This window comes from Alligator sinensis, unplaced genomic scaffold (genome assembly GCF_000455745.1).
Source record: "Alligator sinensis unplaced genomic scaffold, ASM45574v1 scaffold796_1, whole genome shotgun sequence".
NCBI lineage: Eukaryota > Metazoa > Chordata > Crocodylia > Alligatoridae > Alligator > Alligator sinensis.
The window spans coordinates 1,542,592-1,561,155 of record NW_005842141.1 but is presented as its reverse complement, the minus strand read 5'-3'; the positions used below and the strand labels follow the sequence as shown (position 1 = coordinate 1,561,155).

The 18,564-nt window shown below is 42.1% G+C and overlaps 1 protein-coding gene across 5 annotated transcripts in view; it reads right to left on the bottom strand.

The window, feature by feature from the left end:
* GRB10 (growth factor receptor bound protein 10) overlaps nt 1-18,564 on the bottom strand; it is a 201,342-nt gene that overhangs the window by 29,935 nt on the left and 152,843 nt on the right. For all 5 annotated transcript variants that reach the window (XR_003094437.1, XR_003094438.1, XM_025206119.1 and 2 more), the window contains 5 exons: nt 18,165-18,280; nt 14,722-14,796; nt 6,045-6,182; nt 5,255-5,365; nt 2,040-2,138 (listed from right to left, as the gene is read on the bottom strand). Coding sequence is in view for 3 of the 5 variants with exons in the window: in XM_025206119.1 (XP_025061904.1) it covers nt 2,040-2,138; nt 5,255-5,365; nt 6,045-6,182; nt 14,722-14,796; nt 18,165-18,280 (539 nt within the window). In the remaining 2 variants the exon portion in view is untranslated. The remainder of the gene's footprint in view (nt 1-2,039; nt 2,139-5,254; nt 5,366-6,044; nt 6,183-14,721; nt 14,797-18,164; nt 18,281-18,564) is intronic.

Here is an 18,564-nt window from a genome sequence, read left to right as displayed (position 1 = left end):
GCTTTCATCCATAGATGCTTCTCAAGCAAATCCCGGGACGTCATTCTCCCCCTGTACTCGGCCTTAGTGAGGCCACAGCTGGAGTACTGTGTCCAGTTTTGGGCTCCACAATTCAGAAAGGATGTGGAGAAGCTTGAGAGAGTCCAGAGAAGAGCCACACGCATGATCAGATGTCAGGGAAGCTGACCCTACGATGACAGGCTGAGAGCCCTGGGGCTATTTAGCCTGAAAAAGCGCAGGCTCAGGGGTGATCTGATGGCCACCTACAAGTTTATCAGGGGTGACCACCAGCATCTGGGGGAACGTTTGTTCACCAGAGCGCCCCAAGGGATGACGAGGTCGAATGGTCACAAACTACTTCAAGATCGTTTCAGGCTGGACAGAAGGAAGAACTTCTTTACTGTCCGAGCCCCCAAGGTCTGGAACAGCCTGCCACCGGAGGTGGTTCAAGCGCCTTCATTGAACACCTTCAAGATGAAACTGGATGCTTATCTTGCTGGGATCCTATGACCCCAGCTGACTTCCTGCCCTTTGGGCGGGGGGCTGGACTCGATGATCTTCCGAGGTCCCTTACAGCCCTGATGTCTATGAAATCTATGAAATCTTAGGTCTATAGGACATTGTCTCAGAACAGAGTTCCCCCATCTTGGTGAATATGTGCAAATAGGAGCCACTAAACACAGTAACTAGAAACCCAGGAATGCATTCTCAGAGGGTACTGAAAAAGGCCAAAATTTCAGGTGGTGAGTTCCCAAGTTAACGACACTGGGTGTCCAGAAAGCCATTTTCTGGCTTTGGAAAATTTAAACCTAATAGAAAGATATTACAAACATGCCATCTGGATGGACTTGATGTCTCACATGTCCATCCTCTGTTGTGGGAAATAGTCAACATGTGGTCTTAGCATACAGGGGGAGAGCAATGGCACAAACAGAAAAGGGAGGTATTCCATGGATAATACAGCCAAGACTCCTTTTCAGGCAGTGGAGGCTCTAAGGAGGTTTAGAAAACTTCAAATAAGATAGACAAGAAAGCAGTTTTTGCTTCCCTGCTAGACCAGCACAGAGAATTCTCTGACACTAGACACAAAAATACACCTGCATCCACCAGAACTTCCACTTGAGAAGCCCCCAGCACAAGTTTCCTCCAAAGTATACTACAATATTGTACACTTGCTTCTACCAGTTTAAAATTTCTCCCCCAGCTTTTTGCTACGTACTATCACGACCCAGCTAGTTACTGGATTTTTATTTATTTTTTAAATAAAGATCAACAACAACACTACAAGAAAATGCCATAGGTTTAAACACACATATCTGCCTAAGGAAATTCAAAAACAAAAACTATAGCAGACTATAGTTGAATAAATGAATATTTTTTAAGCAGATTTTGCTGACACATTATGTTCAAAACAAACAACTGTGTTGCTTTTTGAGTTAAACGTATACTCCATGGGTTGCCTTACTGGGCTTATACTTTGTTCATATGTGCAATGAGAACAATGCAGTCTGTGATTATAAGCCTGAGTGTAATAGTCTGCCTGATAGTTTACCTCTGAAATGGAAGTTCCTAGTATAGTATGCAGTTGAACTCAAGGTACACAAGTTTTAAAGGAGCTTAGGAATTCTTCATGAATAAAGTAACCAACAGTAACTGAAAATATCTACTTGTATTCTGTGTACAATGCTGTAGAAAACACTAGATTATCAAAGTTACATCTGTGCTGCTTGCTTGCTATGGACGGCAATACTGCCCTGAAGCATACTGCCCTGCTTTGTGTGTATTAGCTTCCAAAGTGAAAGCAGCGTGACCACCTAAGGGCAAGTTTATGGGCAGGAAGGTTAACTGAATTGTATACCAGCAGAATTAATTAGTCTGCTTCCAGTGCTACACTTGGGTAGTTAACACAGTTTTAGTAGCATGTATGAGGTGGCAAAGAATGCTTCATCAAAGTGCTACCCAATTGTGGTAAGGCAGAGCTAAAACCTCATGTGAAATTGGAGGGCAAGGCCAACCACAGATCATGAGAAAGTGGGTACCTTGAGGAGTCTAAATGCTGTCATCCAACATGTCCTGCTCTGCTCATCTTCTGCACACAGCAATCTCAGCTCCTTAGGTTCATTTCTCACTCTGTTGGGCTACAAAATATCAAGTATTTTTAGTATCAGAACAAAAGCATTTGAAATAGACTTCTTAGTAAAGTGAAGCACAGGCAATATAAAAACACTGGATGTCTATCAAAACAACAGATTCAACCCCAGCATCCCACAATGCTCCTCCACTTTCCCTCCCTCACCCAGCTGCAGCAAACTGTTAGGAGCCACAGCAGGAACAAGGGCTCTTCTGAGTGCTCCCAGGGCGGATATGGCAACTGTGACCCTTGCCACCTCTACTGCAAGAATAGTGGTAAGAGCTGCTGATCACTGACAGCCCTGCCTAAGAGGGCAGGCTGTCAGTGATTAGTATAGGCAACGTGGGGGGGCATGGCCCCCCCCCCCATTTTCCAGCCACTGAAGCTACCAGTGGCTCATGTGGGCAGTCAACCACCCTGCTGTCGATGCTGCCGGTGGTGGCTGCAGGTGGTCCCCGCTCGCCATTACCAACACTGCAAACAGTGGCTGTGGGTAGTCCCTGCTCGCCGCGTGCCACCCCCACGCTCGCCTCCAACACCACTGTGGCTGTCTGTGGGTGGTCCCTACTCAGCCCACCCTCGCTGCTGACATCACTGTGGCTGCCTGTGGGCAGTCCCCGCTCGCCACCGCCATGCCCTCACCACTGACTCCGCCACCTGACTCCTCTGCCATGCCCCACCAACCTCCAGAGGCACGCATCATTCATGGTGATTAGGCTCCTTGATAGGCTCCCAGTGGGAAGTTAAAAAGCAGCTTGCTAGCACCTCCTGGCTGCTCAACACACCTCTGAGGTGACCGTGACTAGGACAATTCCCACCATGAGACAATGCCCTCACCTCCCCTCCTTAAACAGGTGATTGGTGGAATAGGGGGAGGGAGCATTTTCCCAGGGTGGGAATCCCCCTGGATGTCCCTGGCAGTTACTGCTTGTTAGCAGTTGCCAATTGACATTTGACATTCTTCACCCTTCCCAGATGAGGTGGAAGACTGTCAAGTAATGGGCAACCTTAAGGGCAGGGGTAGCACAAGGACCAGCCCTCTAGGTCCCCCTGGCTGAAGAACTTGCCCTGGGGTTAGAGGAATGTCTGTATAGCTTGGAAGCTGTACAGTTTGGAAGCTGCTCTAAAGCTATTTTTCTACTGGAAGAAATTTCTCCTGGTAGAAATGAACATGTATGCAGCCATTGCTGCTTTCCAGCCAGCTCTACAGTGCTACATTTTTGTAGAATTATGAATGGCCTCAGTGTTGAGGCATTTTGGAGTACTGTAAAAGACAGCTTTGCCATGCTCTAGCAACATATAACACAGAACAACAGTACATTAAACCTCCCCACCCTTGAGGAAGAAGGTTGTTTTATTTATTCCTAACTATAAAGGTGGGTAACTGGAGATCACATGGCTTCTCCAAAGTCATCCAGGGAGTCTGCAGAACTGGATGCAGAGCTCTTGAACTTAGTCCTGGACCTTCCCCACACATCTTCCCTAAAACCACTATCTTACAGTTTAGAGGCTTTTCTGCATTCTTGCTGCTCCATGTTGTGATTCATTAATTTACAAGTGTTGCTCTCACCACCTACACTCGAAATGTAGATGATTGTGGATAATTAAAGCCCAATCTTTTTTTAAGGGTTTCCTTTACCTGGTAATTATCCACACTAACAGCTCCAGCTGTCCCCTCTAGAGATGGCACAAAGGCAGAAGTTTTAGTGTTGGAACTGCCTGCAAAAGAGATCTTGCCTATACCTCCACAGGCAAAAAACCCTAAGAATGACAGCCCCTGTAAAGGCATGGGGAGGTAGAGGAAGGCAGGCTGCATACATATTGTCTTATTTACCTCTCTGTCTTATTGGAGGGAATAGAGCTCTGCCTCTCAGTGCCTGAACAAATGTCTTTCTAGGCTGAGCTCGCCCCACCCCCCAAAGACATCCTTTGAAGGATCCCTGGCAACAGCTACAGAATCCTTGCTAGCAAAGAGAACAGTTCATATCTGTCAACTGTTCTTCAGTGTCCACTTTAGCCCTTGTAGGGCATCAATAAAAGCAGCTCTCAGAGCCTGTCATGTGAATGCACACAGTAGTGTGCTATAGAAGTGATTTAGATGACTGGATTTAGGAGCTTCTGAAAATGTTACCCAAACAGCAAGATCAATACACACTGAGGCAAGTCTACATAGGAAGACCATATCTCTTTGGTTAACTTTCCAGCAGTACAACTGCTCCTGTGGAAAAGTGGTAAAAAGTGGCTCACGTGGGTATAACCTATTCCTCTTTGAAGATAAAAGTTAACTAGTTATACCAGCATAGACATTTTTATACACTACTGTAATTGTGTCCATGACAGATGTTAATTAAACTACAGATATAGCAACTGTGTCCCTAAGAGTATGCACAACTGGCATAGCACAAAAAGCTATGCACAGACTGGGCCCAGTTTAAGAAAACAAACATCTGCATATATTGTTTTCCATTTTTCAAACTAACTTCCATTTTAAAATATGTGCAAACAAGCTGTTTGTCATGTTAATACAATTATAAATCTGTTCAGAATTTGGCCATTGCTGTTATGCAATGTCACTACTCACCATCATGATGAGTTTTCCTTTCACAGAAATTAACATACACACAAACAAATAAAAATAAAAGAGGTTTCTTGTGAATGTCTGGAACAAAAGTCAATGTGTAACCCACCCCATGTACCAGGCCTGCTGCTCTAAAGCTCAAGGGGCTCTCTAGCATCATTTTCACATCACCGCTTCTGACCCACAGAATAACAGTGTTAAGATCCCAAGCCAGCTACAGCAGAGGATCCAATATGGAAAAAATATGGTGGTTTTTGTCAGGTTGTTTTAAAATTACATTGACTTAGACATGGAAGTGAACTTAGCTTCCTAGGATCATTCTGACATGATCATTGTGGTAGTAATTCAGAAGCTGGGGCCCAGGGCAGTGAAAGCTTCATTCCTCTGGTTCAGATTGTGCTGAACCACTTCATCTTCTCAACACTATTATAAATAATTTTGAACTCACCCAGACTGCTTGAGTTCATGTAAATGTTTACTCTGTTAAAATAAGAGAGTTAGTGACTTCATTTTCATCTTGAGATCAAATTATTAGGAAGAATTACCTTTATGCAAAATCCATAGTCTGCTGGAGCATTATACAATTTCTTGCCTGCTATCAATGAGAAAATATTGCTGTCTTCTAGGTCGGCTAACAACTGCAAATGTCTTGGCTCCTGTAAACATATTGTAAGATTAAATCACCAAAACATTTCAATCTGAACCCTACAATCTCTAATGAGTGACATTCATTAGAGAACAGAGTATGCAAATTTAGTTTGCTTTGTTCCAAGCATTCAAAATGTATTTTTTAACATATAATTGACCAGATCTCCTCAGACTAACTAGGAGTTTAAGGCCAGCACTGCTCCAGGATATGCCCTGAAAAACGGAACTACCTTCATAAATATGTTTGCCAGGTTTATGAAAAGATTCACATTCAGGCATATCAAATCATGCTCAAGAGTAGTGTTGCCCACAACGTACCTGCATTGTTTCTGATAAGTTTGGAAAATCAAGGTTAGCGATACTTAAGACATTAACTACCGCCTAAAAGAATCTCATAAGTTGATGAACCAAATGTTTTCTCTATACATGTGGTGATGAGGGATAAAACATTTTAAAAATTGGCTACTTAAGTTTACATATAAAAGATAATACTAGATACATATGGATTGGATGAGTCACAGTGCTCTGGATTGCTATGTCCCTTGTTTGCTACCTGGCCAGAATTAGTTTAACTTCTTTTGTATTTTTCATAAAAGTGAATGGAGAACGTTAATCTTAAATCTATAGTCATTAGGCATCTGCTTTACATGGCAAGCGTGTACTAAAACTGAAGCCCCCACTCCTTACCTTTGAAGTTCCTTTCGTAGAGCAATAAAGTCCCGACCTCCTCAAACATACATACAATTTCTTCCATGATTTCCGACCTAGCTCTTTGACGTGCAAGAAACCTTGAATTTCAGGGCAGCTACTGGAGTTCAAAAAATTCTGTTGGAAGCGAAAATCAAGAAATCTGAGTTCTATGATTATGTACCATGTATACAACTAACAGTAGTGCTATGCCAGCCGTAAAGAGCATTCAGTCACATTCACTGACTTATTTTCCACGTGCCAGATGTATTTCTGGTGCTAACCATTCTTCCACACATCTGCTCTTCTCACACTCATAGAGCCCAAGAGACATTTAAGGTCAGCATTTCCATTACATATTCACAGGCAGTTTATTAACTCTATAAAAACTTGCTGGCACACTTCTTGTGGCACACTTCTTGGAAACACTGACTAGAATCTGAAAGCCAGAACTTTGTGATCTAAAATTTACTTAATAAACAGTCTATTTATGGCATGCCCATGCCCAATTCACACACAATACTTATGCAGGTTCTATCACAACAGGAAATACACACCAGCAGCAAAATCTTTAATCCTCATTAACTTGAGTACAGGAAATTCAAGCAAATCTCTATACCTCCAGACTCCCAGAATTCAACATCCAGGAGTATTTTGAAGAGTTATGTTGGTATGGTATGCCCAACCTATTTAAATATATTAGTAAAGGAACCAGAAGAAAAAGGCTGATTTGCATTTAAGCCCAATTAAGTGTTCAGATACTTTAATCTGCCACTACAAATGGAAAGGCTCCTTCTCGGACATTTTTTTTGTCATCCTCTTCCTCAATGCAAGATACAATTAAGAGAAGCACAGATTCTCCTTTTTATTATAATGTCATAGCGAATAAATCAGAGATTTAAGGGGGAGATGGAGGGTGCTCAGGACTTTTAGGTGTCTCATTTAAAAAAAAAAAAATCAGTATCATAACACTGGATAGATTTGACAAAGCCACTACATAGTTAGATGGAGCCATTCCATTAAGATCTGCACTGATGATCCTTTGGCTTTCAAAGTAGTTTCTGTATTCTGGAAAAGCCTTTATATTATATATACATACATTGCAAAAGAATATATATATTTTTACCCTACTAGCATTTATTTGCCAAATAACAACGTTGCCAATATACTGAGCACTTCAGAGGATAATGTGTTTATCTGACCATGCCCAACATGAACTCTGCACATACTACCTCTGAATTTACTCCTTTTAAGTTTTTTTTAAATGAATATAATATACACTTTCAGCACAGTTTCAAAGTACTGTATATATGCATACTAAACATTAATGAAACATTTGTTTCTCTTCTCTTTCTCAGTCTTCAGTGCCATTAGGCATGGAATTTAAAAGCAAAAATAAAACTGATAATTTATCTTGTTTCTACTTTGTTTCCTAAAGTTAGTTTCCTTTGGTTGGTATAAATATTAGTGTGCTGATTGCAACTAAACAAAACCTTATTACAAGGAACCTTTTTACTACTTTGATTAGCCAAGAAGCCATGTTATCTAGATAAATGTACTTAAATGGTTATACAGCTTTGCATACACTTACTCAGATTCTTAATTTTTATATTTATCGTTAGAAAATGACCTTTTTGTTCACTAGGCATTTTTGTTGTACTTTGAATCTCTGGCAGGCTGCATCTGACTCCAAACTAGAACTCAATCAAAACTATGCAAAGTCAGCATATCAGAATCCTTATCAGATAGGTTATATATCCTGTATACATAAGAAAAAACATGCACTGCATTTAAAGTAGTGGTGTACCGGTCGAGATTTCTGGGGCCTATACCAATAGCTGATTTTTAAGGAGGCATATTGGCCGATACTGATCTAATTTTTGATATGCAGATCTTCCACTTGATGTGGTGGAAAGGAAGGGGAGGGAAGGGATGTGGGAGGGCAGATCATGACTCCTGCGGTGATGGAGGGAATGGGGCTGGGGCAGGCGCTGACCAGCCAGGGCAGGGAGGCGCACGGGACAGATTTGCAAGTGGCTCATCTGGGGAGGGCATATGCCCCCTGGATCCGCATAGCGTGGGGAGGACCGCAGCTGCGGGCTGGGATGGAGGCACAGCTCGTCGGGGGGCCATCAGAAGGGAGGAGGAGGGCAGCTCCCACCACTGCGCGTGGCTCATCCGGTGCTTGTCTGTTGGCTCCTCCTGCTCGTCTAGGAGGGCATGGAGGGGAGGGGGCGGAAACGTGCCCCCGGATCTGCCCTGCTGGGAAGAGCCTGGCCCCAGCCCACCCAGTCCCAAGGCACACTCCTACCTCCCACCCCCCATGCCCTCCCAGACAAGCGGAGGGAGCAGCAGCGGAAGCTGCCAGATGAGCCCCGAATGAGCCACGTGCAGTGGTGGGAGCCCCCGCCTTCCCACACCCTCCCAATGAGCCACACCCCTGTTCTGTGCCTGCCCCAACCCCACTGGGCAGACCCTGCTCCAACCTCAACTCTAACCCCACACCCTCCCTCACCACAGGGGCCTTGATCTGCGCCCCCACGCCCCTTCTTCTCCTTCCACCACACCAGGCTTACCAGCTGCCTACAGCACTCCACACTGCTGGGCTGTGTTCCTCACTGCCTACATGCTGCCCTGCGGCTACGCGCATGCACGGGCATTTATCAGACAAATTAACAGGCCGCATCGAGCCGATTTCCGATACAGAAAATGTTTTTTATATCGGTGCCGATCTGATATCGGACCGATGTATCGGTGCACCTCTAATCTAAAGCCAAATGACTTACCAAACAGAGGAACTAACATAATAACTGATCGAATCAGCTTTACCTTAAAGTGCCAAAAAGCCCTGCTGAAGTGCTCAATCTTTACAGACGCTTCAGAGCCAGGCTGAAGTAACATGCTGCTTCTTCCAGTAAAGCACTTTTTTTTTTAATGTCTGCAAGCAGCGGCCGTGGAGCACCTGCTAACTTTTTTCAGTGGGTGCTTGATCCCTCGAGCACCCATGGAGTCAGTGCTTATGGCTTGCAGCTGAATTCAGCCCGTGGAGTCTTTGGATCCAACCTGTGATATAGGGCTTTGGCAGTGGGCACTCTTCCCATGCTGCTGTGGGGACAAGCACCAACAGTGGCAGGGTCCTACTACCTGCATTCCCCACTCTGATGAAGGATTGGGGTCATCCTAGCCTGCAACTGGAAAAGGTTCCCTGCCACCGATGACAACTGATGAAATCATTCATAGAATCACAGAGAAGTGGGGCTGGAAGGGACCTCTATAGGTCATCTAGTCCAACCCCCTGCTAGAGGCACGATCATCCCTATCTAAACTATCCTATGCCAATCCATAATCCATCCTCTTAGTAAAACTACCACAAACCCTGACATAATACAAGACAACACTCTAATCTACACAGGTAAAGCAGGAGGCTCATGGCAGACAATGTCTTGCTTCTATAAAAGGTTGTTAATATACACTCGAGAGATCACAGGTAGAGGGCCCACATCCCATACTACAGAGGAAGGCAAAACCCCTCCAGTCTGTACCAATCTGGCCACGAGGTAAAATTCTTTCCTGACCCCAAATATGGCAATCAGTCTGACCCTGAGCAGAGGGGCCAGACCCTCTAACCAGGGACCTCTGGCTTTAAGTCCAAGGAGGAGGAGTGACACATCACAGTCAAAACCCCAGCCTTGGCTGCAGCCAACAGACTTAAAAAAGGAAACCCTGATATGAAGCAGAAGGGGGTGGAATTACTGCTCAGCCCCATGCAACAACCAGCAAAGCCCTAAAGTGTAGGAAATACCTACAGCAGAACACAGACATAGCTATACCTATATCATCTCTGACCCTCTTCTTGAAGACCTATAATGATGAAGAGTCCGCAACTTCCCTGGGAGTTTATTCCACTGCATCACTGTTGTAACAGTGAAGAAGTTTTTCCAGATATTCAATCTAAACCTATTTTGCTGCAACTTTAAGCCACTGATCCATGTTCTACTCTCTGCAACACGAGAGAAAAGGTGTTCTCCCTCTCCTTTATGGCAGTCCTTCAAGTATTAGAAGACTGCTCTTGTATCCCCTCATAAACGCCTTTTCCGCAAGCTGAGCATGTCTAGCTCCTTCAGCCTCTCGGGACTACATTCCTAGAATACTGAAAGTTTAGAGTGGAACAGATTGAAATTACATTTGGCATGTAACAAGTCTCTGTTTAAAGAGAAAAAAATAAATAATAAGAAACAGATCTTATTTAAATCAGCTACTTGTGTTTTTTTAAAACCAGATTTTATCCTACCTAATCTGCTGAAATACTGGTGAGGCTCCTCTACAAAATGTGCTTGATAAAATCTTCTAGGAAACTTTACATTCCTACTGGCTTTTCTCTCTCTCTCCTTTCCAGAATTGTTCAGTGATAGCAACTTGCTCTCACAGGAGTTCTGTTTTACAGACCTTTTAGAGCAAGTTTGTCAAATTCATCTGGTCCCACAAGGTGGATGAGTTGCATGGGGCTGGTCCATAGGCTGGATACTGAATGCAGAGCCGTGCCATCTGGTCTGCAGGGGTGGACACTAGTCCTCTGGCTGTCAAATTTCCAGCCCCAAAGGCACCCCTGTGGGCCAGATGACATGGCTGGCCAGATCTGGCCTGCAGGGCTCAGCATAGGGATGGAAAGTTTGGAGCAGAACACTGTCACTTCTCATCCAACTGTCAAATTTCTAGCCCCATGGGCAGTTGGTTCGTGGGTCATATCTTTGACACCCGTGTTCTATAGTAAGGAGTGATCTTTGGTCTCCACTTCCCACCCATACGTAAAAGCCCAACAGTTTGACTATCTTTCTACAATGCTTTGATGAGACCTCCATCCAAATGGTATGCCACTGCAAAACAAACAGAAATGGAGACTACCAAGCTTCAGCTCCTAAGTTATTTCCATTAGTTTGGCCTACATCCTTATGGATCAGCCAGCCTGAATAAGTAGGCTAGGGTACACTAGAAATTGTTCTTAATATGCCATATTTAACAGATCTTAAAGAGGTAACAGGGCAAAAATCTTAATTGACTTAAGAGGCCTAACTCATTTTCCATGCAACATCCATTTTTAATATCAGAAATGAGCTTTTAAAATTGTTTTTCCCTAGTTCAGTGGAAATGCTGTGATTTTTAATATTTTCCAATTTACTTGTACATGGTATTTAATGGGTTTTAGAAGTGGTTTTAGAAGCAAAAAGAAACTAGGAGTTCAAATCAGCAACAACTTGTAATATCGAACAGAGGGTCAGTACAAGTATGCAAAGTGATAGAAATCAGAGGAGAAAAAAGCAGCTGTGTATCTCTATGTGTTTTTAAATAATATAAAGACAGAAGAAAATATATGTTAATTAAGGTATCATCTAGGCAACAACATCTTCTGTTTGTAACATACATCCACATAGGAATTACAATTTACAAACTTTATTGGCCCATAACAACCTTGTGAGGTAGGAATATACCCATTTGAAGAAAAGACTTAAGCACTGGAGATTAGACATTTATTCCCATGCACTCATCTTTGAACAATTTGGTCACAGATAGATGACTTGATGATCAGTGTTAGATCTGTTCAATTCACCAAACAATTAAGAGTCAGAGATCCAACAGGATCATTGGAGAGTAGGGCTAGAAGGGACCTCATGAGGTCATCTAGTCCTGCCCTCTGCTCAAAGCAGGATCATTCCTGACTAAACCATCCTGGTCAAAGATCTGTCTTATCTGCTCTTGAAAACTTCCAAGGATGCAGATTCCACAATTTAAGAAGCCTGTTTCAATGCTCAATCACCCTCATGGTCAGAAAGTTCCTCTTTCAACCTAAATTTCTCCTGCTGAAGCTTGGGGCCATCATTCCTTGTCCTGTTCCTTGTGGCCTGAGAGTAAAGCCCATCTTTATGCTTGCTATAACCTTCAGGTATTTGAAGACTGTTTTCAAATCCTGCCCTGCCCCCTCCCCATCGTCTCTTCTCCAGACTAAAAACCCTAGGGGTCTAGCTCATTCAGAGCTGAAAAAGTTGTTCCAGACTGTGAATAAAAAACAAGTAGGGAAGACCAAGACCTGTTAACTCTAAGAACTTTGACAAAGGATTAGATTTTTAAGAGTAAGTAGCCCACAAGGAATGCCCAGCAGCATCTTCAAAGGTTCCTAGACAGTTTAGATGCCCAAGTCCCATTCTTGATTTCAGTGGAAGTTTGGCACCTGACTTACTTAAAAATCTTGCCCATGGTGATGGAAGCAATCTATCCGTTTGTCAACTCCAATGTAATAGTTCCTGTGTTTAGTTCTTCTTTCAGCCTTTCCTCATAAGTCTTGCTTCCCAAGACCCTGATCATTTTTGTTGTTCTGCACTGGGTTCTTTCCAAACTGTCCACCTCCTCCTTGACGTATGGAGCCCAAAACTGGGCACAGTATTCCAAGTGAAGTTTTACCAATGCTGAATAGAGCAGAAGAATCATTTCCCTTGATTTGCAAGTGATCCCCTTGCTAATACAACCAAATATACTGTTGGCTTTTTTTGGAATAAGAACATGCTGTTGGTTCATATTCATCTTATGGTCCATTGTAACTTCCAGGTCCTGACAGGCAACACTGCAGCCCATCCAGTCACTCCCCAGTCTGTATTTGTGCATGCAATCATTTCTGTCCCAAGTGCAGGAGATTGCTAGATCTCATTTGGTTGATTGCAGGCCATTTTTGCAGCCTATCCAGGTCATTCTGGATCCTAGCTCTACTGTCTGGAGCATCTGCAACTCTGCCCAACTTGGTGGTATCCACAAATTTGCTAAGCTTGCACTCAGTCCCATTGCCCAAATCATTAATGAACACATTAAATAATACCGGACCCAGGACACCTACTTGATACCTCCTCCCAACTCAAGACAGAGCCACTGATAACTATTTGCTGAATACGATGATCTAACCAGTTACGTATCCACCGCACAGCATTTTCATCTAGTCTGTAGTTCCATAGTTTGTTAATGAGAATATTGTGTCAAAATCCTTGCTAAAGTCAAGGTAGATCAATCTACAGCTTGTGCACTGTTATGCTTCCCTACCAGCAGATTTCCCAATGATTAAGTCTGCCATGAGAACCAAGTCCTGTGATTTGGAAACTTCTCGCAGGTGCTGAGAGAAGTTCTCACCCCACTCCACCTCCTGGCTTGAAGGCCTGTAGCAGAAGTCCACCATGACATCCTCTCTATTGCTTTCCATTTGGATCTCTACCCAGAGGCTTTCAACAGGCCTACCTTCTGCTTCATACTGAGCCTCAGAACACTTGTATATCACCTTTACATATAAGGAAATTCCTCCTTTTTTGCCCCTGTCTATCCTTCCTGAACAAGCTATATGCATCTATGATTGTACTCTCTCTCAACATGTCTATGTAATCCTAAATACATCTTAATTCTGTGTTTTACTAGGTCCTCCACTTCTTTCTGTTTGTTCCTCATACTTCTCATAATAGTATATAAATATTTCAGATATCTAACTGTCCTATCCCTTGAGATAATCAGACTTGGTAATATATGGGATGTGAATTTTATTAGATAGATTTACCACTTAGCAATATGTGCGTTAACCTTGAAGCAATTATAGCTACAAACTACAGTCTACAAACTGTAATGTGGAAAAACACAGTATAAACCTGACACATGCGCAACTGACAGGAAGAAAGTACAATGGAAGTCTTTACTGACACACGTATTTTATACATGCATATACATGTGTGCACACACACAAACAATTTAGTTTGGCAAAACTTAACAGGGATTACCTAACTATTTTGAAGTTTGATGAATACTGCATGTACTTCATTTATTGTCACTGTCTCTTTTCCTGAAGGAATTTTTACTCTACTAAAAAGGGTCTAAACTCTTTGGAGACCTGTTCCTTAACTTTGAACATTATCTCAAAACTTTCTTCCAATGCATGTTTATGCTTTGCAGCACTGGAAATCTTGTGGGGAAAAATACACCTGAAACATTTAACATTTAAGATTTAACACTTATTGCAGGTGCTATGCTAGGAAATACCAGGGTTATGAAAAAGTACACAATTTACTTTTACTGAAAATCTGGTTTTCTAAGAATACTTCAAAAATGAGAAATTCACTGTTAGGAACAACTTTATAGGGTAATATGATTATTCTTATTGCTTTTAACAATAGGGGCCCATTTTTTCTCTTCAAGCTGCTGTTTTCTGGACAAGACACCAAGAAGAAAAAAGGTGCCTCTATCACTGGTGGGTCAACCTAACTGATAAGGGGATATCAAGAAAGAGAACAGGATGGGATCGATTGGAGAATGAAACAAAAATGTAAGAAGAGAAGAATGCAAAAGAAAGTCTGTTTATGCCTGTGTCTCCATGGACAGAAAGATGATATTAATCTCACACATTCATCATGTTAACAGCCTAACCAGAGCAAACACTCACAAATGCAGTAACCCATGATAATATCAGGTAACATCCAAGTGGGGATGTAGAAGTGGAAGTTCAATGTTTATAATTTAACACTAGCTAAAATCTTCACGAGACTTTGCACACTAAACTGAAAATTTGCACACAGCCTTTTCCCGATAACATATTTCCACATTTCTGCACCTTCCTCTTCTACAGAAAAAGGTTGATTTAGCATAAGCATGCCTTCAATACCTGCAGGAGCTGGGATTGTGGGATACTGCCATTTGATTGCTGACACCAAGCCACCATCTGCTCTGGAAAGAAATTCTGGGATGGAAAAAAGAGAGAAAGAGAGAGGGAGAGAGAGACAGAGTTTGGAGTCAGATTACATTTATGCACATTCTTTAGTCACCACTTCTGAATTAATATATTTTAAAAACAGTGCAAGTGACACTGAGGCTTTCAGGCCTTATTTACCCCTTCCTCCTTTGCCACCTGCCAAAAAATAAAACCATACAAACGCAAACTTCACAAACATAGAAAATGGCTTTGTAAAATGAAGTCTGGGATATTTCACAAGGTACACTGCTGAAATTTGAGACTAAGTCATTTCTATCAACACCTTTCTACATAACACTGTTTTCCCCCTCCTCCAGAAAACTAAAATATAAATCAGCTTTTATGGCACTTGCAGCAAGGAGCAAGAAACTCTAGTCCCTGCTTTCCTGAAGTGGAGAGGAATGGCCAACCTGTGGCATGCATGCCATAAGTGGCACAGGCAGACTGCGTGTGGCACATGGCAGACCAGGAAGAGAAAAGGCAGCATAGCAGCAGATAGGCTGCACAGAAGGCAGAAAAGCATATGGGACAGGGAGGATAGGGCAGGAAGCATAATACACAGCAGCAGATCAAGTAAGGAGCATAGTGCAGGGAGATGAAAGCACAGCAGTGTATCAGGTGGTGGAAGAGGATCAGCATGACATTCAGGCAGGGTGTGGGGCTAATCTGCAGCATGCCTGCCTAAAAGGCTGGCACCCACTGGGCTAATACACCTGGGAAGCCTGGACTCAACTTCCTATGTCATCAGACTTCTCATGTGGTTTCAGGTTAGTTACTTAGAGCCCATGTACCCCCAGATCCCCATCTGTAAGATGCAGAGAAGTGGTTGTCTCAAGTCCAGTTGACTAGATGACCTAGGGGTTGGACCTCCTGTCAAACCCCCAGTATGACCTCCTGAGGTCCTTTCCAACCCTAATTTTTTATGATTCTATGATTTTAAGTCACGCAGAAGATAAGGCAGAGTGGCACTTCAGACACTAAATGGTCCAGAGCTTTCATAAGCAACAATCTACTTTGTTACATGCTAACATCTGACAAAGTAGGTTGTTGCCAATGAAAGCTCACGCCTCTCTGAACCAGTTTCTCTCCAAGATGCTACCTTTCCTTACCTTCTGCTGTCAAGGTGGGGATACTTCCTTGCCTTACAGGGGTATAATGAGGAAAAATACATTATAGAATCAAAGTTCCTGAGTTACCAGGATAAGCAAGAGGCATTTAAATACTTAGAGCAGTCTTCTCTCTCTAAGCAAATTGAAGTTTAATACCAAATCAGGCCTGAACAACTTTAAGATCCATCAGAACTTTTATTCTTAATTGCCTAGACCTGGAGCATAACTGTCAGTGTTTCAGCTAGCCATTTGTTCAGCACTTTATTCACACCTAAGTCTTGACACCTTCCAACTATCAATCTTCAATTTTTTTTCCTTGAAGATGATTATGTATCACAGCAATGTAAAAGAGCTTGTGCATTCCCTGTAGTGATTAGTTAGCTACACATTCTTCAAACTGGAACACAAAGTTTCATGGAGCAACATTCTGTGTATGATCAGAGCAACTTTATGTGCAGCACTTGCAACTTACAAACAATTTAAGTAGACACCCATTCTTACTACCCATTAGCGTAGCACAGTAATTTTAGGTCCAAGCAGAATGGGGGACACTTGCAGGGAATTTCTACAAAGCTTTAAATCTTCATAATACTCTACAATGCCAGCTCAATGCATCATCTTATTCACGCTGAATTATGATAAATCAGGAAACTATGACAACTAAATACATAACTTCACTTCAGACTGCCTCTTTCTTTTTATGTCTCATTTTCAACTTTATATAGGCTGTTAATCTTTGTTAGATGATTGGAGAAATTGAGATCTAAAATAAAAGGTGATCAACAAGCTGAGTTGCAACCTGTAGCAATTAGGAACACTTTTCACAAATGCTTTAGATAATAGAAACACATTCCTCAAAGCACTAGCAGATTGAGGATTTAGGAGGAACTGCCTTCTCACCTCATCATATATTTAGCCAGGTGAATTATGAAAATTAAAATGACCAGTTTCCCATAAATATTAGTCAGTGCCAGATTCTGATATCTGACTGAATGGACCAGTAGCCTTAAAAGCTGAAGGAAACAGTAGTGTTTGATAGTCAAAACTAAAAGTCAACTGTTCTGCATTTTCTTTCTAACCTCTCTTAGATTAACAATTAATGTTAAGATTAACAAGCATGCTATACAAAACTTGGCAGTAGAAGTAACCGAACAGAATACAAGGATGGGGCATAGTTTATAAATTAGGGTTTTCTGATTAGAGGCAAAGGCTACAAATTCATATAGGGAGATGAAACATGATTCCCTTTCAAGGGGCAGAGTTCCAAATATGTACCAATAGCTGTCAAACAGGTATCCAGGTGCTTATATACAGGGCGTGAATTAAGGGGAAGCTTAGGAGAGCTGAGCCCCCACATAAGAGATGAGAGCTCCCCTGTAAGATGGGGGGGCAGAGGGGGCGGTCCTCCAATTGGACTGCTCCTTCATTTATGTAGACTTATTAATCAATGAACTGGTTCAATTTTTTTTGCAGATCCCCGCAGGAGTCAAAGTGTAATTCAAACCCTGCTTATATGTATGCATCACTGGACTGTCCCCACAGATTGTGTGCACATGTTTGACAGTATGACCCCAAATACATTATAAAACACCATTAAAAAATAACAACAGCTCTTAGGTTCTTGGTTTATTAGTATTACTTGCAGTTGAACAAGGCAACATTATCAGGTGTTGCACATTTATCTGTGAAAGGTGAGTGAGAGGGAAAAGTATTTTGAAATGTCCAGGAGAACTAAGAACCACTAGAAGAACTGTCATGGTAAGCTCACCTACTATGAGCCAATGGGCAATATACATATTTATAAACAGGAAATAATTGCATGAGGCAAATGCTTTAGAGGTTACCCATAGGTTTCTTCATTACTGGCAAAGATTAAGGGATCTGAATACTGCACATTATTTGATCAACTTGCTCCAATTCAAATAACAGCTTTCAAGATAATGAATATGTCGAGTTGCCATTGGCTTAGAGAAACCAAGCTGGCCTTTCCCTTTCTTCAGCATAGCAACAGCTACTTGAAAAACAAATTATATTTGGCAATTTGACAACCACCGCACATCTCTTATTTTGAGACTCAAGACAAGTTAAGATTCTTGCTTGTTTTTAAGAAAGTTGTTTTTGCATTTGAGACTTCACTGTGCTCATTACCATTATTAGGCACTGTAGAAAAAGATAAGCTCTGTGACAGACAATGTCTCAAACAATTTAGTATCCTTGATGTTTTAATAGTTTAACAATGAGACTCACCATAGGACTTTTAAAAAATTCGTATTTTGCATAATTCTTCCTGAACAAAAATTTACTTTCACTTCCCATTGTGGACTCGACTTGGACTATGAGTTCATGGTCTTCTAAGCATCTCTCTGTGGAAGGAAAAGATGAGTGTTAATACCTAGGGAAACAGGAGGCAAGACTAACACAACAAAGAACACAAACAGAACAGTTCAGAATCAGTGGATTGCACTGACATCTTTCATGAAGATCCTCAAAAAGCTTGAATTTTTTAGAGCCTTCAAGTTGCACTGAAACCTAGTGTAATTTAACATAGCAATACACTTTAGTATAGTAACACAGGATTGAAGTATCAAGGTATTTGGCTTTAAGTGCCCATTCTTTCCATATTTCATATGCCAGGATTTCACAAGTA